This window comes from Anser brachyrhynchus (assembly GCF_964034855.1).
Source record: "Anser brachyrhynchus genome assembly, chromosome: 4".
Taxonomy (NCBI): Eukaryota; Metazoa; Chordata; class Aves; order Anseriformes; family Anatidae; genus Anser; species Anser brachyrhynchus.
This window is the reverse complement of record NC_137698.1, coordinates 27,229,043-27,251,492: the sequence shown is the minus strand read 5'-3', so window position 1 is coordinate 27,251,492 and position 22,450 is coordinate 27,229,043. Positions and strand designations below refer to the sequence as shown.

Sequence of the window (22,450 nt, the reverse complement as noted above, 5' to 3'; positions counted from 1 at the left end):
GAATGTCACTTGAATATTGTATTTATTTATATTTTGAGCTTTATTTCTGTGAGAGGGGAAAAAAAAAAAGAGTTGGTCATGAAATCATTAAATCATGATTAAAATCCTCCGAATTCTCCAGGTCTGTTCCTGGAGCTGTAGCCATGTGCAAACACACAAGTTCTGCCCCTTCCCCTTGGGAGCTGATGGTCTGTGAGGTGAGCAAAGCGACGCAGCTGCCTGTGGGGTCTGGTGATTCCTACTGCTTTTACTGCCATGGACGGGGATCGCCAGAAAGTTGATTGGCAGCACTTATTTTTCAGTCTAACACGGAACAACACTGCAAGAGTAAATAGATTGTATACATATGTACAGTATATGTATATAATGGACTGTTTATTTTCAGTGGACTTGTTCTGCGTTTAATTGCTGATGATGAACAGTTTGGGATGGGATTGCAGATTGGCCTCAGGCCCGGACTGGTATCCAACTACTCTACTAAAGAAGTGGAAATGTGCACATATATCCTGATTCCTTGCTTGTTTCAAAGATAGTACATGTGCCAGAGTATAAGCCATTTTCTCTGAAGTATACCTTCAGTTAGGCTGGCATGCACTGGAAGAGATAGCTGAGACAGGGTGGAACCTACTTGGTTTTCTTTGCTCTTTCTGTGTGAAGGTTCCTCTCCACTTCGTGACGTGTGATTCAGAGGCTTGGGGAAAGGGATGCAACTGTGAAATTGTAATCAGTTAGACCTCTAACCATTATCTAGTTGTGATGAAACGAAGAGGAGTTAAATGCACAAAAAATATATGTTAACAAAGAATAAGAAACAATCTCGATGTAATTTCCATTTGGAGCCTGAATTTCTGTGGCATACTCCTGACAGACTAGGATCTAGGCAGTTTCAAAGATACATTCAAATACTTCTAAGTCTGAAATGCTAGTTTTTCAGGGTATAGTACTGCTCACGAAGAAATAATTTTACTCAGGAAAAAAATGTATTTTAACAGTTAAAAAGGGGCTTAGAAACAATTGTGGGAAATAGTAGTAGTGAGATAAATGCATGATTGGGATATTATGCTAAAATGACAGCATTGAATACTACTGCCATCAGCACTGAAAATATTAGGTAATTCAGGAATGGGAATGAAGGATTATTAAACCTTTCAACAAAACTCATGCAGCTGACTTTCAGACAGACTTTGGTGTATTGATTTGTCCTTGGTTTGCATGTTAGAAATTATTTGCAACCATAAATATTGATAATATAATAATGTGAATAGGTTCTGAAATACAGTTTTGCATCAGCTACTGGATTCCAGGGTAAAATCCCCAGTTTGGAATTGCATAATACTTACATTTCACAGCTCTGCAGTGGAAAAATAAATAATTGGTGTTTCCTATTATACCAGTAGTGCAATTTTGTAATGAAATTATTGGACAAGATGAGTTTAGATTTGTTTAGATGCAAAGTAAGAATTTTACTGCTTGTGGTTAAGATTTGCACTTCAGCCATAGTGGAATGTATTTCTGATACCAACAGATGCTGTGAGGAGAAGCAGCAGGCTTTTCCGGTTTAATGACACATTTAGATGCAGTATGGTTTTTTGTGTGTGTTTTTTTTTTGTTTTGAAAGATTAGCTTCCTAAGGAGGAGAAAAGATGCACAACAGTGGTTTCTCAGATGAACCCTCATTTCTCACTCTTGCTGCTACTGATATAAGCTTGCAGTAAGATTTCACTAAACCATTCTGCTATGACAAGGCTATGTGGCCTTTCCAGGTTTTAGTTAATAACAGAAAAAAAGATTAAATAACTAAAATTACAGCAGAAACATGCTTGTGTTTTTTTTGTTTTTGTTATGTTTTAACAGAAATGTTACCTGCTTTTTTTTTAACAGCAGTTTACCTGCCTCTTAGTGTACTTAGTGTTCTATATGCACTACTTCATTTGGAGAATCGTGTTACAGTAGGTGAAGCTTCTTTTTAAAATGACCTGTTTTGTTCGTCGTGTGATTTATAGGAGCTGGGAAGCAACTTGTGAAGGCAATCCTTCTGTGTGCAAAGCTTGTTTAGTAAGTGAATGTTGGTTTAGAGGAACGTGAGGTATAATAAGGGAGATGAGAAATCAAAGAGTTTTCAGTACTAGTAGCATGGCTCAGATTGGGCAAACATACATTGGACAGAATTGTGCTGTTAGCACTGAGAATATAGTTTGTGGTCCTGTATCGGTAATAGATTTGCTCTAAAATACAGTGAAATGCAAATAAATGTGCTCATAAAATGGATTCCGCTAACTAAGTTGGTCAGGGGTATGAGTAGCATTGTGTTAAGTTTTACTAGCCTTGCAATGTCAGTTTACGTGTTTTTAACATGACAGTTTCAGTATTTGCATTTCTTTTGGAGGGAAGAAGAAAACAAACAACAGCACACCAATTCTAAAAATATGCATCAAATATGTTCCCATGAGCATGACAGCAGTTCTTCTGTTTCTGTTGTAGGTTCCATCTGGGTTGTTCATACCTAGCATGGCAATTGGAGCCATAGCAGGAAGGATTGTAGGAATTGCAGTGGAGCAGCTGGCTTATTACCATCACGACTGGTTCATTTTCAAAGAATGGTGTGAAGTTGGAGCTGACTGCATTACACCTGGTCTTTATGCCATGGTTGGTGCTGCTGCATGCTTAGGTAATTAAATTGCAACAAAATAGATGTCAGATTTTTTTCTGTTACCAAAATAACAATGAAAAATGAAGGGAGGTATAAACATGGGCAGTATTGGAACACCTTCTCCTGTGGACTTCCCTCTCTTCAGAAGACTGCACTTATCTACAGGAAACCATCAGATGCTTACGATCTGAAGAGCAACATGAAATTGAAATTGATTATATGATGAGAAATAGAAAAATTTAAATAGGAGTGTTTGATGTCTCTTTTTGGCATCAATAGATGTTACTACGACGTCAGCTAGAAAACACTCTCTTGAAATGTATAGAGGACTTAAAGAGTCAAGTACTGTTGAAATTGTTATAAGGAGCTGATGTGATCTGCTGCCACTTCTGCATGAATTGTAACAAATGTTCTTTAAATTCATAATGTAAATAAAACTTTCAGAAGTGCCTAATGATTTGGGGAGTCTGGTTAGACATACTTTTAAGAAGTCTGTTTTACAAAGTGCTGAAATTCAGCTTCACTCAAAGATGCTGAAGTTGGGCACCTAAACTAGAAGATCTCTGAAGGTCTTGTCTTGTCCTGATTTAGTTACCTTAGAAGTTAAACTTAAAAGGTATTAGTGTAGCTCTGGCAAAAGTAGTGTTTTTTCCTTAGGGAAGAGTATTTGACCAATCAAATGTACCAGAGGAACAAATGTAGTTCTTGGAGAGGTTGTGTTTTTTTTTTTTTAATAGTTCAATGTGAATCACTTTTGAATGCGTTGAAAGAAGGAACATGTGTTCTTATTGAATGAAGAAGATATGGTATCAGAAACCTTTGTGGAACAAACATCTTACTAATAAAAGAGAAATATAATCCATGTCTTGTCCCATTGTCAAGAAAGATTGAATCAGCTCAGAATTCTCATTAAGTTTTATGGTTCAACAGCAGCATTAAATTCTTAATACTTTGGACAATACAGCTGTTGAATTGCTAGCTGTTCCTTCCCTGCATTAGTACTGTTCTTTTTCCAAATTATTGTCTTACTGGGTTTCCTTATTTCTCAGTATTTTTAACTTAAGATTGGCTTCAAAAAAGACATAATTTTATTCATAGTTTGCATGAAACAACAGCACAAAGTTATGTTTGCAGTTCTCAACAGGAAGGCAGGAAAACTAAACTCAATATTACTTGATTGTAGAATGTTAATGGCTACCATTTTTCTTGCAGGCGGCGTGACAAGGATGACTGTGTCCCTGGTAGTTATTGTCTTTGAGCTAACAGGAGGGCTGGAATATATTGTGCCCCTAATGGCTGCAGTCATGACCAGTAAGTGGGTAGGAGATGCCTTTGGTAGGGAAGGCATCTATGAGGCGCACATCCGACTGAATGGATATCCCTTCTTGGATGCAAAGGAGGAATTTACTCACACAACACTGGCTGCTGATGTAATGAGACCTCGAAGAAGTGATCCGCCGTTAGCAGTTCTGACACAGGATAACATGACAGTTGAAGACATAGAAAACTTGATCAACGAAACCAGCTATAACGGTTTTCCTGTTATTATGTCAAAAGAATCGCAGAGACTGGTGGGCTTTGCTTTAAGAAGAGATTTAACTATCGCAATAGGTAATTATCTTCCAGTATTTTATTGTTATATATTCTAACTGAAATGATTTTAAATCTTAAAACTTGAATGATAGGACAAGGGGATTGGTTTTAAACTAAAAGAGGGGAAATTTAGATTAGATGTTAGGAGGAAATTCTTCTCTCAGAGGGTGGAACAGGTTGCCCAGAGAAGCTGTGGATGCCCCATCCCTGGAGGTGCTCAAGGCCAGGCTGGATGGGGCTTTGGGCAACTTCTGGTGGGAGGTGTCCCTGCCCATGGCAGGGAGTTGGAACTGGGTGGAAGGTCCCTTCCAACCCGAGCTGTTCTATGATGATGATGATAATGACAGCATTTGTCATCTTTATAGGGGGGAGCCATCAACTGAGACTGGCTTTCTTTGTGACAGCTTCTTCAGCAGCTGTCTGCGTGCTTACTGTATGATAGTTTTTCAGTATTTCCACCTCTCCACAGTAAATACAAGTTAATTGTGGGAGTGAGAAGGGTAGTAGCTGAAGAATGGCTAAACCTGCATGGTAGATGGCTGCTCTGATTTCTGCACGAATGCTTCTTGGGGATAAAGCAGTGGCTATAGAAACACAACATCAGGATATCAGCATCTAGGGAATAACAACATCAGATCCTGGTAGTGTTGATTGAATTTTCTGTTTGTACTAAATCATCTTTCTCCAAGAATTTAACATTTTTCTCCCTCTCCTGTCTCCCCCCCAACCCTCAACTTTCTTAAAGAAAGTGCTAGAAAGAAGCAGGAAGGGATTGTTGGCAGTTCCAGGGTCTGTTTTGCCCAGCATACCCCATCGCTTCCAGCAGAAAGCCCTCGGCCTTTGAAGCTTAGGAGCATACTTGACATGAGCCCTTTCACCGTGACAGACCACACGCCCATGGAAATAGTGGTTGATATTTTCCGGAAGCTGGGTTTGAGGCAGTGCCTTGTAACACACAACGGGTGAGTAAAGTGGCAGCAATGCCGTTCATTTTGTTAGACACAGTAACTTTCACTTCTAGGTTCAAAGCTTTCATGGTATTTGGATCCATATAGTTGCTGCTGTATGTCAAGAAGGTGCTGTGCAGTGGCACTTCACTTAAATTCTTACTCTTCCCTTGTATTCCAAGTAAGCAGGCAGTAGTTTATGTTGTCTTAAGATGCTCTGGAAAAAAAACCCAGCGCTCATTCAGCAACAGTTTTGTGTGTGCAACTCACTTGTGGAGGAGTCAGAATTTGTGTGATGCAGTCTAAGGCCTGTATTTCCTGCTTGGGTGTGTTCTGTCAATATGAAGTACATCAGCTGTTGAGCTTACCTGGGTTCATAAGAAGCAATGTAGAGAAAGGTCTGTTCAATACCTCCTCTTCTAGAGTTTGGTAATGACAATTACCACCAAGCTATTAGGTTTGGAATACTAAAAACTAAGTAAGTGCTACTAGTTCTGAAACTTCAGTCTGCAACCTTTACTTCTGCACTTTGAAATACTTCAAGAAAGTAATTACAAGATTTGGATGTTTGTAAATATGCCTGTAGGGAGTTGTCATGTGATTACCACTAAATAAATTGGCCCTTGGCATGGAGACAGAGAAATGTTCGTTAAAATTGTCTCTTATCTGATATATTTCTTTTTTTTATTACAAGATCTTTTTCTGAGTACTGTTCTACTTCAACATTCTGCTTTCCTGTATCACTTGTGTTAACCACTTGACACACAGCATTGCAGCTTCTGCCATAATATCTTGCTTTCTCTCTAGCATGTCTTTTAAGTCACCTGAGAAGTGAAACGCTGTCTGTTAATCCACATTATTTAGGATCTCTGTTCATGGGACAAAATCAAGAAACCTGAAATATGGGTGGGATTTATTTTGTTTTGCTGTTGACTGCTGCTCTAAGTGTCAAACATTTAACTACTGCACTGATTTCTAAGTTTTTTTTTTTTTATTCAGGTGTATTTTAAAACAAATGTATTTTAAACGTGCTTTTTTTCTTAAAAAATAAGAAATCAAATATATCAAATGTCAAATAGCTGTTTTCAGAAGTATAAGTAGCTCTTTAAAAACCTTCCTATGCCAGAGAAATGGCATTGTGATCTGACACTTAGAAGTTAGTGCAGACATGCTATTATTCCTGTTTTGTGCAGGGAAATTTGAGTTGATGAAACTTCACTGATACATATTACGATATTTTTTTCCATAGCTTCTGTTGTGGTTGAGTGCTCAAACATTGACATTGATTTCAAAATTGACTCTAAAGAAAGATGAGTCTTGTAAAGCTATGTCAAACTGTACTGTGAGTTCTTAATCACTTTATGATAAAGTATCGATGAGTATGGATGACTTTAAAAATTTGCTGTCTCGTGACACTTATATTTGTTGTCCTCGTTCAGTTTACAAATTTGTGGTCTTCCATGAGTGTGTCATCCATTACAACAAGGTCAGCAAAGTACTCTGAGTGATACATAGTCACGTGGACATGGAGGACTATTAAATTTTGGCAAATTTCATGCAAGTTGAATAGACATGAAGACACACATCAACTTACTGGTTCTGATCCAATTACAAATAAGAACTGTGCAGAAATTGCTGAGGACAGATACAGATTTATATAAAGACGAAGCTGATTCTTCCTAGCTGTGACTAGAACATCCATTCCAGGGAGTGGATTGATTTTTACCATGGTGAATAAGAAATTTGTCTGTTCCTGGGGACGCCATATAACGCTGCTCTGTAGTGCAGCTTCAAACCTCGATTGCTTTGACTTGACAGTTATTACTTCGGTTATTTAGTGTGGCTTGTTAAAATATAAATAATTTTCTGTAGTTGTGAGGAGAAAATAACAAACAAAGGAAATAAAGTAGATTTTAGTTTCAGTGCCACTGAAATCTGAAGAAAGGTGAATTTGAGGAGAAGGGATGAAGTGTACTTCCCTGACCTGTACCTGATATGAGAAACATTGCACTGGGGTTGCTGAAGATTGAGCATTTTAGAAGACAGACCAAAAAAAAAAAAAAGTCTGGGAAAGGGTGCTGACTTTCAAATCATTTTTCATTTAACTATCTCATTAGCTTTCTTGCAACCCATTTTCTTTTTTAGTTTTTCTCTACTCTAGACCTTTTTCATTATGACTAGAACTTTTTTTTATTTGATTTCACACACAGTTATTAGCATAACATGATCTGTTTCAGGATTGTCTTGGGGATCATCACAAAGAAGAACATATTAGAGCATCTCGAGCAACTAAAGCAGCACGTCGAACCCTTGGTGATTAGATATATCAGATCTCATAATTAGACACATTAGAAGTCAGGAAGCATGAAACTTGTGAACTGTTCAGTACTTTTATGACATCGGCTGAACAATGAAATCCTCCTTTACTAAAAGTGTGTATTAAAGAAACCATAACAGAAAACAATATGCAAAATCCTTTTGTAGAAATCAGGCTGTTAACTGTGGACGTACTGTTAGTCACAACATTAAAGGAAGGTAAAAAATAGACTTTGATATTCTGTTCTTCAGATCATATAGATCCATCTAGTTGATCTTTTGATTTCCCTCGGTGGGAAAGCATACAGCTAGGAATACCTTTTTTCCTCATAATGTGAAATAAAAAAAATATATATGCTAATTTCTGATTCTGACAGCTTTAAATAGCTGTTAAATAGCGAAGTATCACATCTTTTGAGAAGCAAAGCCAAGCGTGTTTTTAATGTATTGCAGCATTAGATCTTCCCTGTAATCCCTATTTTTCAACGTGATTTTTAGAAGTACTCTTATTCTCAACTAAAGTCTTGCGATTTTATATGAAGTCCTGTGATTCTGCTGCTGTTACCTACAGCAACTAATGTACTCCTTTTTATAAAGTCCAGTGAAATCAAGCCACTAAATGGCATGCTAATACATTTACTATTTACTTCAGAATCTAGAAACTGTTTTAACCGCAATGTTGTGATCTAACCTTAGTTATGAGATAGACTTCTCTTAATTTGGACATGGGTTGCTCTGCAATAGCTGCATTTCTACTAAACCTACCCACCAAGTTTAGCTGCTTATGCGCAAAACATGCTAATTATGTTCTCATTTTATGCTAATATTTCACAAGTATTTCATGCGTCCTTTAATAAGAAAAAAAAAAAGTACTAACCAGAATAACAAGGGCAGCGGCTCATTCATTCTGCTCTTTGCTTCTCCTGTGATATTACCCTTTTGGACAGTCTCATCCTTTTTGATATTTCACAAAATTATAATTTAAAAAGCAATTAAGACCCTGTCATAAGAGCACAGTATCTAAATTTGAAAATGAAAACTTACTTATTTTCTATTTATTTTCTAAATTTATTTTCTAAAGCTGTAAACTCCAAAACCTAGTTAATCACTGATTATTTTGCAAAAGTTTTGTGGCGAATACAGTGTGCTCCTATGAACATATATTCAGTCTGAGCCAGTGCATCAGACTACAAAGATTCTTATGATTTTAAAAAAAGGAGGGAAGGGGAGTTCAATTTGCTATTAGGATTTTTGGGCCATCAAGTGATACATCACTTCTGATGGCTAGGCTGGCACATACATCCCTTTTGAAATGGGATCAGTATCACTTCTTTTTCATACCTCTTTTTTCTTTGTCCCCCCCTTTTTTTTTTTTTACTTTTTTGTTGGCATATGCTAATCAAAAATTCATTTTTTGTGGAAACAAAGTTAAATAAAAATCGTCATGGTCTCTACTTGTATTACTTGTATTTCATTAAAATGGCCTGCAGCTGTCAGAGACCATCCAATGTGGTGTCTCAGCATTGCTGTGTTTTAACAAACTGGTGGTTACTCAGTATTTTGATTAATAAAATGTTTTTGTCTAAATAAGAAAATCAGGCTGTTTACTTTTGCTCTATCCCTGTCAACAAAAAGGACTTGGCTACAGATGTTGTTCTGGTTTCTTATTTTCCTGCTTGGATTAACATCGGTCTTCCATTTGTCCTTTTCAGGCGCCTCCTTGGTATTATAACAAAAAAAGATATCCTCCGTCATATGGCCCAGACGGCAAACCAAGACCCCGCCTCAATAATGTTCAACTGAAACCCATAGCTGAGGAGAGAGAGGAAACTGAAGAGGAGGTTCATTTGTTGAATAGCACAACACTTTAGTCTTGGGAGATACTTCTAAAATCAGAAACGAGAGCTGGGTTTTTGCGTAACAGTGCTGCTGGAAATCAGGAGTTGGTCTGGGGGAAGCTGTGGAGAGGAGGAAGGCTGATGGGAGCGTGGGAAGGGAGAGCTGCTGTCCTGCACTGGATGCGTCCCGAGGCGTCAGGTCTGCCATGATAGTGCAGTGGGAGAGCCGTTCGAGGTGGTGCAATTCTCCAGCCCCAGCCTGGTACTTCAGCATTGAAGAGATGTGTTCTTAGTCCCTGTTTCTGGAGGGATCATTCCGAATTGAGCCATCTTATGGAGATTGAAAGGTCTTGCCCTTTTTACCACTGAAAACTGTTGTGTTAACTCATGAAATGTATAATTATTACACGTCACCTTTCTACATTCCAGAAGAGCTTTATTTCTCTCTCTCCTGAGCCGTAACAAAGCCTCTTTAAAATTGGTGTGCCCTTTTGAAGCAGTTGTTTCTCATATTGAGATGTACTGTGAGTTACTGAGGTTGGATCACAAGAAGGGAGGTTTTTCTTGTGCCATTAAACGTGTAAGTTTGTACATCATGAAATGCTTGGGGCAGTACAGATCCACTGCGACAAAAACAGATGGAACAGGTAATACCTTGCAAGAACCATGCGAGACATCTTTCAGCCCACGCGCTGTCATATGAGAAAAATGAAACGTGAAACTAGAGTTTCAGAGAAAAATACTGTTTTTGCTGCAGAAAATATCAATAATGTGACCTGGTCTTATGCAATTTTTGTATTATTGAAAACACTAGGATATATACCAATGTTGTGCAGTATAAGGAAAAGTACTGCTATCTACTAGTTAAGAGCTGGAACAATTCTGTATACGTGTATCTGGTAAAAATTGCATGCTACAACACTGGAGATATTTTTTTCCCCCCTTGTAAAATTTGAGACTGCTCATTTTTATTTTTTCTTCTCCACAAAAGATGTTCCACTGCTGACATGGTAGGAAGAAATGTAACTCATAACTTGCACTAAATGTATATTCTTTTTCTTGAAGTTTTACCATTCTTTATTTATATTTTTATGAATTAAAAAATCTATTAAATACAAATCAGTTAATATCTCACATGACTAATTACCTTTTTAATGTGATTTTATAGAATAATTCACAATCCTCTCTGAGTAATGGAGGATTAGCAAATGTTTACAACTAGATGAAAGGTTTAAACAAAATGGTTTCTTTATGATCCAACATGCATATAAGATCATTTTCAAATGTAACTTTCACTGCCGTTACTTTTTGAGCAGATAACTGGAACAGTAATACTAGAAATATTATTAAAAGGAATAAAACTTCAGGGTTTTAAAAAATAATAAAAAGCAACTATAAGTATTAGATTGCTTTTGACTTCTTTTTCCAAGTATTTAGAGCTATAAATGATATGTAGCCACTGAAGTTGAGTGGCAGGCCAGAATCAAATCCAGTACTTGAACGTTTGGCAGGACTTCAAAGTTGAGCAGCACCACACAGGGCGGCAGCAGGTGAACTGACCGATTCCTAACATCCGAACTTCTTTCTTTCAGTCACCAATTAATTTGTTTCAGTTATTTTTTCAAACTGTCACAAACACGTGCGGACACAAAGGCAGTGTGCCATAAGTGAAGCAGGGAGGAAAAACCCTAAGAAATACGGCTTGCAGAACTTACAGAATCATGTTTCACAATATGTGGCTAGATAAAATTTCCTTATTAACAGTTATGCCCACAGGACTCCAGAGGTTTAGACGGTTAATGTCTAAAATCTTGGGCATCTCTAAAGCGTTTGTCATAGTTACCTCAAACGTCTTTTCTCAGCAAAGTACTCGGCATGACTTTGTCTTAAAGAATGGTAACATCCTGAAACAACACCCTGGTACTGCTGGCAAGCTCCAAAATAATGTCAGTGCTTTAAGTGCTCTGCTGGATTTTAGCCTATTTTCAGAGTATAAAACTGCCATCTATCTCATCTCCTGCAGTAACTGGAACCAGTAGAAAGTGTAACGTGCCAGTGGGCTCAGTGTGATCAGCCCCTGTACGAACAGCAGCTGTGGAGCTGAAATGGAGTCCGGCTGTGTTGAGGCTGTTGCGTTGCAGCAACAGGCTGTATTCTTCCAAGCAAAGCCAATGCCAGGGGTTCAGCGTTTGTTCTGGTACGTTGGGTGAACCTGCACAAACTTTATGAAGAGCAGAGTTTGGCTCCCATACAGAAGGCAGCTCTGGAAGTTGTCAGTGATGGTGATCTGTTATCTATTTTTTTTTCAATAGTGGACGAATATAAATGCACTACATATAGAAAAAATTGCTTTAAATCAGTTTGGAACCTCTGCCATTTCTGATGTTTTCCTCATCCTAAAACACTGCTGTGTATGTACTGTATTAATTTGCACCTGATTCTACAGACTGTACTGTCTGAATTAAAATACAGTTCACACCCCTGCTGTGTTTTATAATTTCAGTATGGATCCCAAGTGCTGCATATAAATTGTGCATCTGTTTACTGTTCTCAGCTGCTAAGCTTTCCCTATTGATATTTAAAATGTCCCTGGTAAACATGCATTAGAAATTCTGATACTGAAGTATGTGTGCCTCTGCTGTTCAACAAAATTTTTCTAATGTAAAACTTCCAGCGCCTTACTCAAGTTCCTAATTTGAAAAAAAAAATGTGGATGGGGAGGGTGAAAGTGTCAGCATTATTATTATTTTTAAACCAATCAGTTGCTGGTTCATGAAGAATGCATACTTTGTTAATCTGTGATGTTGCCTAGAGCTGTATTTAATATTGATCTTAATGTTTTTATTTATAATAGTGTGGTAGAGCTGCATATCATTACAGTAAAAATTCTGATTACTGTGATGATTTAAACAAACATTAAAAACTTCTATATGACCGTTTATTACTTTGACTGTCATGTTTTCTCAGTATTTGTGTTGATTTTTGCATTTAATTTCCCTGAAACAAAATTAACAGCTAGGAATTTTTAATATAAAATTAGTACAAGCTAAAACTTTTTGAAACAGACTTTTTCAGATTTGCCTCAGTTATATAATTGTAGAGTAGCTGGCTTCCCAATTTGAAAATGGTTGGTCCTTCTGTTGTATAAAAGACAGAATTATGTAGTTGCTGCAGAGTGCATTTTTAGTCCCTTTTTTTTTTTTTTTCCAAGTAGGGTTAAGTTAGACATCTCTTGCTGACATATTCGTGACGTACCCACACTTCAATATTTCTTCGGTTGGTGTTACAGTTATTAAGCTCTAATTGAGAAGAACAGTTAAAAATGGAAGATCTGTAAGTCCTCACTGTTTTCAGACTTGATACTTAAATATGTGAAAGGTGAATACTTGTGTGATTTACAGGGTGTTAATAAGAAAATCTGCTTGGAACCTGAAAAGATGAGGGAGAGGGGAAGAGATTGAATTTTTAGAAATGTGCTTTTTGTGTATAAAAGTGAATTGAGTGCCCATGAAAAAGTTCATGTATGTGTGTGCTTATGTTTGTTGGAATAAACACAACATTTGTATGCTGATTGAAAGGGAGGGGTGATGGTGTCATCAAATTGTGTACAAAAGTAGATGTAACGCATGACTGAACTGAAAATAGCTTTCTGATTTAAAATTTGAGATAGGCTTTTGCCGTTTGCTGAACTAAAATGAATTATATAGTAATTTATGCAGGAAGGGAGCTTTGGAAGTAGTCATTTGCCGGAAGAAGGGACAATGTTGAAATTTGAGTATATGGTGCTAGGGGGCAATGCGCTTTGTCAGAAGTACTGTCAGCACCAGTAACGATAAACAAACCACTGTGAACGGTCACTCCACTATGGCTGGGCTTGCTGGTTGGCTAAGAGAAAGTGTTAGTTTCCATTGGTTTCTGGACTGTTATCGTAAGCAATAGCCTGAGACTAAAGCCGTGCAATAAAGGGGAAGAAGAGCACCTGTCCAATGATGATAATTAACTTGCATCTTCTGCAAAGGTCACTTTGTATTAAGAAGTCCAGATTAGTGAAAATAGTGGAAAATTGCATCAAAGCTGCGAGGTAGGAAAGGCAGTGTTCTTTTTCTCTTGTAATACTATGTGCTGCTTTTTTTAAATCCCATTTCTTGCTAAGTCAGCCGCACCCAGAAGTGTCACAGTCGGTGCTCTGTCGTTACTGCCAAGTGGCAGCCTGCTCTGGCCCAACTTGGTGCAGGCGCTGGGCGGCATCCGAGCCGCCCGGAGCGACAACGACGAGGACAACGACGCAGGGCGGCCCGAAGGCAGCAGCGGGCTCGCACCGCGCGGCTCGGCCCTTATGGGGCGAGGTCCCCGCCCCCACAGCGACCCTACGCGCGCGGCCCCCCCACCCCACCCCCCTCCTCCGGTGCCACAGCGGCGTCAGGTGAGAGGCGCCCGCGGCCGGCCCGGCGCACGCGCAGTGTGAGCGAGGCGCTGGGTGTGCAAGCAAGCTTTACTCGGCCCGACAGAGCGCCCCGCCCCGCCCCGCCCGCCCGTCACGGCGCCAGCTGGTCCAGGCGCTCGTCTCGCCGCTGCGCCAGGTGCGCCTCGATGATCCGTGCGAAGAGGCCCCTCCGCAGCAGGCCGTAGGCCAGCGGCAGCAGCTGCGCCACCGTCTTGTGGAAGTACTGCGCGACAAGGAGACAACGGCCTTCGTCAGCGCCGCGCCGCGGGCACCCGCACCGCCAGCGCCCGCCCCGCGCCTGCCGCCCCCCGAGGGACTGGCACTGGGCACGCCCCTCACTACCGCACACAGCGGCCCCCCGCCTCTGCCCCAGGGGAGGCAGCTTTAGGCGTGCTGCGCCTGGGGCTGGGCACCCGGGCACAATACGGGCATCTACGCTGGCCCCCGCAGCACCAGGAGCCTGGCTCCCGTCAGAACGGGAACGCGGCTCTCCAGGGCTACAGCCAGGCAGACTGGCCAGGACAGCAAACAGTGCTGCTGTAACTGCATATAAGCCTAACGTTGTGACGTGCGGTTGCTGTAATACTTACATGCGACCCGTAGCAGAACAGGTCCATACCCAGCTCGTATCCCATCCCATAGTCGCACTCGTCATTAGCAAACTGAACAAAGGTGAGCATTTCTTGGATGGGGGCAAATGCTTTCAGTCTCTCATCGTCAGTAGGAGCATCAACAATGGCCTTACATATTTTTTTAAGATTAGCTGCGAAAATAAAAGCAGAAATACTTCAATGTTTAAATTGAGAAATATATTGCATGGAAGTAGCTTCTGCCAAAAGTATACCTGCAGGTCACATTTTGGTACAAGCTGCGGGATAAAAAGCTCCCCCCTTTTCCTCTGCAGCTCATTCTTACCCCATGCCCATCCATCTCAGTTCCCCAAAGAGATGGGCATTCACGTGTTGAACCTTCATCAAGGAACTGATTCTGCTTACTACAACACCAGAAGAGAAGGGGGAACAAGAAATAAACCCACAAATCCCTGAATGTACATCAGTTCTTTGAATCTACTTCCTGCGTGGCTGTGCAGTAGTATAAACTACTACTATAGGAATTATTATTTTGTATTTAGTATGTTTCTTTGATTCTCATCTGGTTTACTTATATAAACCAAACTTAGTTGCTCAAGTGTGACAGTTAAAACATCTGCCCTTTACTCCCAGCTGCTCGTATTCTTTAGGTAGAAAACACGAATGCAATTTGCTTTTGCAAAACAGGTATGTGACTGGAGACTGTCTACTTAAACAGAGCAGAAGAATATAGTGAACAATATCTTTACCATTTGTTTCGGGCAGTTCTCTGTATCCAACATCATTTTTGTCTACAGGAACAACCAGGCCAGCTCCGTGAAATGTTTTGGTCACCACCTAAACAAAGAGCCAGGAAATCAAACGTAGTACCGTAAGTCAATACCGTGACATAAAACCACTCACATCACTAAACAACATCAGCACCTGGCTGCTGGTGGCCAACCCAAACACAGTGTCTAGGCTCAAGGACGCCAACTTAAAGTATACTGCAATTATTTTTAAGCACTGAAGTTTCAAATAACCAGAAACTCCAGCGAAGTTCTGAAATCTAGGACTGCTTGTAGTCACTTGTATATTTTGTGCATTTTACTATATTTGCTCCGTCCCTGCTGCCATAATTACTTCTAATAGGTATGGAAAAAATAATCTATTAACACAAATCATCCTTCATGTTACTCTTTCTCATAGATCCAACCCAACCATTCGCATGGACCTTCACTACGAGGCAGTCTTCTCCATGCTCCCCATTTGTTTCAGACTATTTCTGCCTTTTTTTTTTCTTTATTTTAATGCCTTACTTGGCAAGCTATGTTTTAGAAGAGTAAAGTGTTTTGATTTAATCCCATTATTTGGAACACACTTGTACTGATCTTCCCTCTCCTGAAGTTTTATAGAAAGAGATCTGGATATTCCTAAATGAGGCTTCTTTACTGAATAGAAGGATTCCAAAACAAAAGAAAAAAGGAAGAAAAAAGAAGAAAAAAAAAAGAAAAACAGGTAAGTAAATGAAAAAAACAGTTTAACAGAACTTAGTTCTCTCCAGCGGATCAGGAAAGTCATACTTTCTTATCTCTCTGTTTCATCTTCACGGTTTTTTGTTCCAGAGAATAACCCAATTCTTTTGCTGTTCTTGTTAGTTTTTCATCTATCTCTTTCAAAACAGCACTTTTCTTTTTATCAGTCACTTCCTTAAGTTTTTTTGACAAAAATAATCTGTAAACAGAAGAAACATGTCTTAAAAGAGCTAAACAGAAAAAAAACAAATGAATAGCCTTCTAATCACTAAACCTCCAAATCTTATAATGAAGATTAGCAGTCAAGGGTTTATTTATACACAGACTTAGGAATGCAAGCCTCTCAACAACAAGCACCACAAAAAGCAAAGTTTGGCACAGAGAGAGTACTCTGGCCTTTTCTATCTGTGTTTGCATGACAATACGGTTTGCGCTATCTGCAGGTGCTGAAGATTCTCACGAACTCAGTCGCTGTTCATCCGTCTATCTGAAGAATTTAGTTTACTGCTTCAGTGACTTACACGCTCTTTGTCATCCAAGTCATGCACATAAATACATATTGATGAGTTTCATCGTGGGACTTTCAAAACAAATGTCATTGTTTAACTCTGCACTTCACACGGGTTGTTTGCAGAATCTTTTCTTCCGTCTGCTTTCACTTACTGACATGCATCTGTCCTTAGAGAGCTTTCCATTTTTAACTGACAGGCCATGAAACAGGAGTATTCACACTTCTGTTGTTTACGTTCATGATGCAGGACCACATAAAGCTTCATGAATCGTACAGAATTATATACTCATATAAATGCTAACCTGCCCCAGCTCAGAAATGGGGCTTCTTGTAGTTACTCTTTATATATAATGTATTTTTACATATGCATGAAAGATGTAGCTGCGTTATCTCCTCTCACATCTCCTGATTAACAGTTTCTTTTCTATACTACTTTTTACAAATAGAAGTAAATATGAACCTTACTTGACTGCAGCAAATACATTGTCACCAACTGGAGTAATCAGACAGTTCTTCTTAGCTTCATTTGCACCAACCCACACCGGAAGCTCATCTGGCACATCCCTATTTTTGAAAAAGTACATACAAATATTCAAGCTGTGTCCATTTCTCCTATTTCAAAGTGAAATTAATTTGCCTCCTCACTATGCTGACATCTCCTTCAGAGACCTTACAAAAGCAACATTAGGTCTAAAACTGTAGAGCCTTAAAGTATGCTTTTGAAAGGAGCTCCTATCAATAATCACACAGAGAACGCAGACTCACCTTATTTCATAATGCTTGACTTTTTCTTTGAAGTCTTATGGCTAGAGATTAAACTAACCAGAAGGTGCTCTGGAGGGATGATGGGGCGAGTTTAATAAACATTTAAATCTAACCTTCAACTCCAATATCTCTGGTCTTATTTTATTAAAGATACCAACCCATGTGTTAATATTCTGTTAAAGAAGAGACATTTATTTGACGTTTATTTTAATTTATACATTTCATTCTCAAATCCTGTGTCATGGAAAACATGGAGGAGAAAAAGTAACAGGCAACTGTATCATAACAAGAGCATATATTAAATTAAATACCTGAAATATCCCATGTGATACTGTGTTTTGCTATCCCCAACAAGTATAGTCTGGAATTCTGGGGGATCATAGAAGAATCTCCAATGAAGATTGAAGTTCACATCTGTTAATTTCGCTTTTTTGTGTTTTCCAGCAAGAATGTCATATGGTCCAACCAGTGTAAGTCCAACACTTGACACAAGTGCATCTGAAAAGCAGAGCACGAACTGTTTTAATTTCTGGCTGGTGCACAGCTAAATCAAGACACTCCTGTGTCACTCACGTATCAAAAATATCCATAAATCCAAACAGTCACACATACTGTTTATCAGACAAGGAAAGTTGAGACGTTCTTTTGTTTAATTAGCTTTCATTCAAGAGTTAGGATATTAAGAGTTAGGTTATTATACTTTTCATTGGAAAATAAAGTGGCATTCCTAGAGCACCTTGAGACCTCATATTCTGTTATATAATAAATTTTAGGGAGTTGAAGTCTGAGTTGACACGAGGAAACTTTAATTCAATATTTAATATTTTAAATGTACCTACAAGAAAGGCAGATTTAGATAACATTTAATCCTTGACGTGCCACGGTTTAATTATATTTCAGGAAGCTTGAAGTAGACTGACATCTTTGTGATTATCTCCAGTATTCTTGTTTATACTCAAGTAAATATCCTGACAGCTGAGCTGCAAACTGAAGCAGCATGAGAACGCATCTGACAGCCTCCAGTTTGCCTACCTTCCGGCTGTTTTTTTTGAGAGTGAAAGTTAGGAAAGGCAAAAAATAAATAAAATCCAAAAACCTACCACTTGGTTTCTCAGGATCTAGTTCTTCACAGAACTTCCAAAATTGGTAGAAGTCTTCAGGTAGCCTAAGCTGGTAGCACGTTTCTGCTTCTTGACGAAGAGCATCAGGTATATCTGCCTGATTTGACCTTCTCTTCTTGGCATCCCCATTTTTTTCACACTGCAGATAGGGAAAGAAAAGTTAACCTCATTGCTTCCTGTCAGTTCCACTGAAGAACTTTACAAAGCCTCTGTATTAATGGAAAAACAACGACCAAGACCATAAAGTCGTGCTTGTTATTTAAAACAGCGTATATACAGATTAGAACATCTACTTTGCAGAGAGTCCCTTAGGAGTGTTATAACAAGTGTTACAACTTGTTTTCCCCAACAAGTTCTTAATATGTACAAAATAGCAAAGCACTACTTTGATATCAGTGGGTCAGTGTGCCCCTAAAGAAGCACCTTTATGAGCTCATCAAGTAAAGGACTAAGCAATCTTAATCTAAGTTTGGCATTATGTTAAAATGGCAGTTTCTAACCACGCAGCAGCCTGCATCTAAGGAACTCCTGTTATACAAGCACTTAGAAGAACGGACACAATTTTGTCATGCTTGATTGAAGGACATAAATCCTCCAAGTGTTTACTACCTGTGCCACTCTGCTATTCCCAGTCTGAGCTGGTGCAGTTTACAGCCTAACATTTTAGATGCAGCCAAAAGTTTAAGTTGCTGTAAAAAAAAAAATAATAAAAAAAAGATGTAAGGCGAACCAAAACGGGCATGGAAATGCTCCATCCATGCACACACACCGCTACAGCTGTAAGCCTAGGTGGGCTTTTCCCCTGCGATGCTCTAAAAATTGGTAGGTAACTAAACGCTAACGAACAAGTTATACATAAAAAGGCCAGGTTTATTCCTCTGCTCGGGACGGCACGCCAGGGCTCCCCGCCCGCCCCGACGCGGGCCTAGGGGCTCCGAGCGGCGGCCCGCAGCGCCCCCCCCTCAGCCCGGGGGCCGCCCGCCAACCGCCACCCAACGGCCGCCAACCGCCGCCAAGGGCCGCGCCGCGCGCCCGCTAACCGCCACCTGCTCGCCCCCCGCCGCCGCCGCCGCCGCCGCCGCCGCCGCCGCGCGCGGCCGCCGCTTGCCGCCCCCTGTCATGCTCCCGCCGGCCGCATCGCCGCGCAGCGCGCCCCGCCCCTTCCGAGGTCGCGCGCCGCGGCCCCGCGCCTGCGCACGCCCCGCCCGCCGGGGAGGGGGAGCCCGCCGTTAAACGGCCGGGAGGGGGCTGAGGGGGGGGGCTTTGAGGTGGCTCGCGCGGGTGGGCGGTGGTGGGCTGCTGAAGGGCTTTGCGCGGAGAGGCAGGGCTGGGAGACCTGCGGCACGCCTCACGAGTCCTGTGAGGAGCGGCTGAGGGAGCTGGGGTTGTTCAGTCTGGGGAAGAGGAGGCTCTCCTGAACCTCATTGCTCTCTGCAACTACCTGAAAGGAAGGTGTGGGGAGCTGGGGGTCGGCCTCTTCTCACAGGTAACTAGTGACAGGACTAAAGGCCTCAAGTTGCGCCAGGGGAGGTTTAGGTTGGAAATGAGGAGACATTTTTTCTCAGAAAGAGCAGTCAGGCATTGGGACGGGTTGTCCAGGGAGGTGGTGGAGTCACCATCACTTTTTTTTTTTTGTTTGTTTTAAGTCTTGCAGTCCCTTAAGAACAACTGTTGGCTACAGTATTTGCAGTGACCCAGGTTATTAGCTTCTATCTAGGAATATGCTGCAGTGTAATTTGGCCATATATAACATTGACAGCTTAGCATTGGTTTTAGTGATGCAACTGACACAAAAGCCTGATAATTTTAAGTCTGGCTACAACATTCGCTATAAAAAGTTGCAAAGTATGTTACAGGAAACTTGATCCTGACTGAGGATGTTTCCTATCTGTAAAAAATAGGTAGGTACTTCACAGAAAACATGGGTTGATACCACAGAGGTACAGGGCAGTCAGGGACAAAGTCTCCTCCTTCAGCTGGGGAAACTGATGTTTAAATCAACATATGTACTGAATTATTTTCAAAAATCCTGCAAACACATGGAAGGAATATTAAATTCCAAATTTGAACTTCATCTAAGGGATGGATTACGTTTCATAACCTGAGGTTAAGCAGAATCAAGATGCAAGAGCTTGCTAACAAACCACAAACCTAAATTTCTTGTGGGAAGTGTAAGGAGGACTGCCCTGAGGTTTCTCTGGGATGTGTTTTCTAATATTAGTCTCACTGTTGCTCCATAATTTCCAGGATACCAGACCTTAACTGTAGTGTAAGCATGATGAAAGGGCACCTGAAGGAATGGCGTTTTCCTCAGTAGCCTGGTGGAGGTGACTTTGGGTTCTTAATTCTTAGGAGAATAAAGCCTGCTCCCCCCCCCCCCCCCCCCAAAAAAAAAAAAAAAAGAAGTAAAAAAAGGAGTATCCATTATATACTGTAGCTTACCTTACTGAAATTCATACCTCATGCAACAAATTGGTTCAGTGACACCTGAGGCACTGATATTTCCCATTTCAGCATTAAATCTAATGATGAGTACTAGGTTCTGCCACCCTTTACTATTTCAGGATTGGCTTTTTTCCCATTGCAAGGTGAGGTTAATTAAGGAATTAGCTGTGAGTAGTTAGTTATTAAAAAAGGCAAAGAATTTTGAAGAACCAAGACAAAGTATCTTAATATAGTATTGGCCAGGTTGATGACTTTGTGTACAGTATAGCTCCTTTAGGAGGCAGCCTTAAGGAACTAATTAATCCCTTGATTAACCTCATCTCCAAACCCGTAGCTTTGCAGAGACTTTTCAAGCCCTCCTCTTCCCGGTTTTTATTGAAATAAACACTTAAAGTAATCATTGTCAGTTCCACAAGTGGAATTTTACTAAGTTGAATGCAAGAGCTACATGAGAAGGATAGTTCAAACATGCCTCATGCCCTAGCCTATAGTCTCAAGTGTGTATTCTTGCCACATTAGTCTTCTGCTACATAACAACTGAATGAAATCATCGTGAAGGCTTTTATATACTGAGTCGAGAAGTACACAGAACCTTTTCACAGGTGGAAAACTGAAAACTTTTCTCAGTTTGACATTTTGTCAGTTTGACATTTGCCTCTTACGATATTTGGCATTCCAGCATTGCGAGAGAAGTAGTAGAGGTGTGAAGTGACCTTACGATGGACCCATTGTAGATATGCCAAAATCTCACAAAGCAGAACTATGCTGGAAAAATGCAAGTTAACTAGAGAAATACTTCAGCATTGGCATAGTGTTAATAGTGACAGGCCTCAAAAGCCCAAGCTGTAAGGCCATCACCACTTCACTGAAGATACAACTCCTGTGAGCTTTATAGATCAGTTTATTTTTCTTTTTTTTTTTTTTTTTTCTCCACAGAAGCTATAAAAGCTTGAAAGCAAGCACCTCTCCTCTAGAGTAGTCTCCGGTTTGGTGATACCCCAGGAAAGAAGGAGGCACAAAATCTAGGAGGAAAGATAGTAAATCACCTCATGCTTCCAGGCAGGTGCCCCAGCCACTAGGTTATTGGGTAAGAGCAACAGTGTTTGACCATATTTAAAGTAAAATGAGCACTCATTTTGCATCTATATACATATATATGCATGTATACATATTTATGAACATATAGATGTGTAGTGTAACTCACTGTCCTTTTATATAAATCTTACAAACAATTTTGGAATGAGTACCCTGTGAGAAATAGGAGATGAAGTGCCCACTTGCCTGATCCTATCCCATCAGGCTTAAGCTACGAGGCAGTTAGCTTGGTTCAGTTAAGACCATGGTGTGGTACATTCAGAAAGCTTGACCGGATAGATAAGAGGGGCATTTTTGAGATTAGATGTATCTAGACCCAGGTGGCAGCTAAGAAGTGGTTTTCAGGACAGCAGTTCTGAACTTAAGTACACGCTTTAGGTTTGATAAACTATCAGTTACTCTTCAGTTAAGTCTTTATGCTCATCAGCTCCTCTCTGAATTTTAGAAATAAGAGATTGTGAGACTCCGCACAGTTTTACCATGCAGGCCCCCTCTGAAAACACAACAAAACAAAAAACATCACTGCAAGATACAAAATGATTATTCAGTGCACTATTGTATTTTTTTCTCTCTGTAAATAAGCAGTAGCTCCATCTGTGCGTACCTACCTCCAAACAATTT

At 40.1% G+C, this 22,450-nt stretch overlaps 2 protein-coding genes across 6 annotated transcripts in view; one reads left to right on the top strand and one right to left on the bottom strand.

Annotated features, from left to right (window-relative positions):
* Positions 1-12,283, top strand: part of CLCN3 (chloride voltage-gated channel 3) — a 62,047-nt gene extending 49,764 nt beyond the window's left edge. For 2 of the 4 annotated variants that reach the window (XM_080589039.1, XM_080589040.1), the window contains 5 exons: positions 2,482-2,668; positions 3,863-4,261; positions 4,989-5,205; positions 7,428-7,503; positions 9,219-12,283. In XM_080589039.1, coding sequence (XP_080445165.1) covers positions 2,482-2,668; positions 3,863-4,261; positions 4,989-5,205; positions 7,428-7,503; positions 9,219-9,377 — 1,038 coding nt within the window. In that variant the 3' untranslated portion in view covers positions 9,378-12,283. The remainder of the gene's footprint in view (positions 1-2,481; positions 2,669-3,862; positions 4,262-4,988; positions 5,206-7,427; positions 7,504-9,218) is intronic. The other 2 variants (XM_080589041.1, XM_080589042.1) reach the window with 1 other exon arrangement.
* Positions 12,284-13,818: 1,535 nt separating this feature from the next.
* Positions 13,819-19,498, bottom strand: HPF1 (histone PARylation factor 1). Of its 2 annotated transcripts, none has more exons than XM_080589055.1 (8): positions 19,336-19,498; positions 18,269-18,428; positions 17,480-17,666; positions 16,869-16,967; positions 15,941-16,091; positions 15,128-15,215; positions 14,379-14,551; positions 13,819-14,011 (listed from the first exon to the last, which is right to left on the bottom strand). In XM_080589055.1, the coding sequence occupies exons 1-8, from the start codon at positions 19,408-19,410 to the stop codon at positions 13,880-13,882; spliced, it is 1,065 nt and encodes a 354-aa protein (XP_080445181.1). In that variant the 5' UTR covers positions 19,411-19,498; the 3' UTR covers positions 13,819-13,879. The 2 variants fall into 2 exon arrangements, with proteins under 2 accessions (XP_080445181.1, XP_080445180.1); XM_080589054.1 differs by having other exon boundaries at positions 19,333-19,462.
* Positions 19,499-22,450: the final 2,952 nt, after the last annotated feature.

Coding starts and splice junctions, on each gene's coding strand:
- HPF1 (XM_080589054.1), bottom strand. CDS start 19,410: ATGACAGGGGGCGGCAAGCGGCGGCCGCGCGCGGCGGCGGCGGCGGCG. Junction 17,667..18,268: donor AGATCCTGAGAAACCAAGTG/GTAGGTTTTTGG, acceptor TCTGCTTTTCAG/ATGCACTTGTGTCAAGTGTT. Junction 14,552..15,127: donor AGAACTGCCCGAAACAAATG/GTAAAGATATTG, acceptor TTATTTTCGCAG/CTAATCTTAAAAAAATATGT.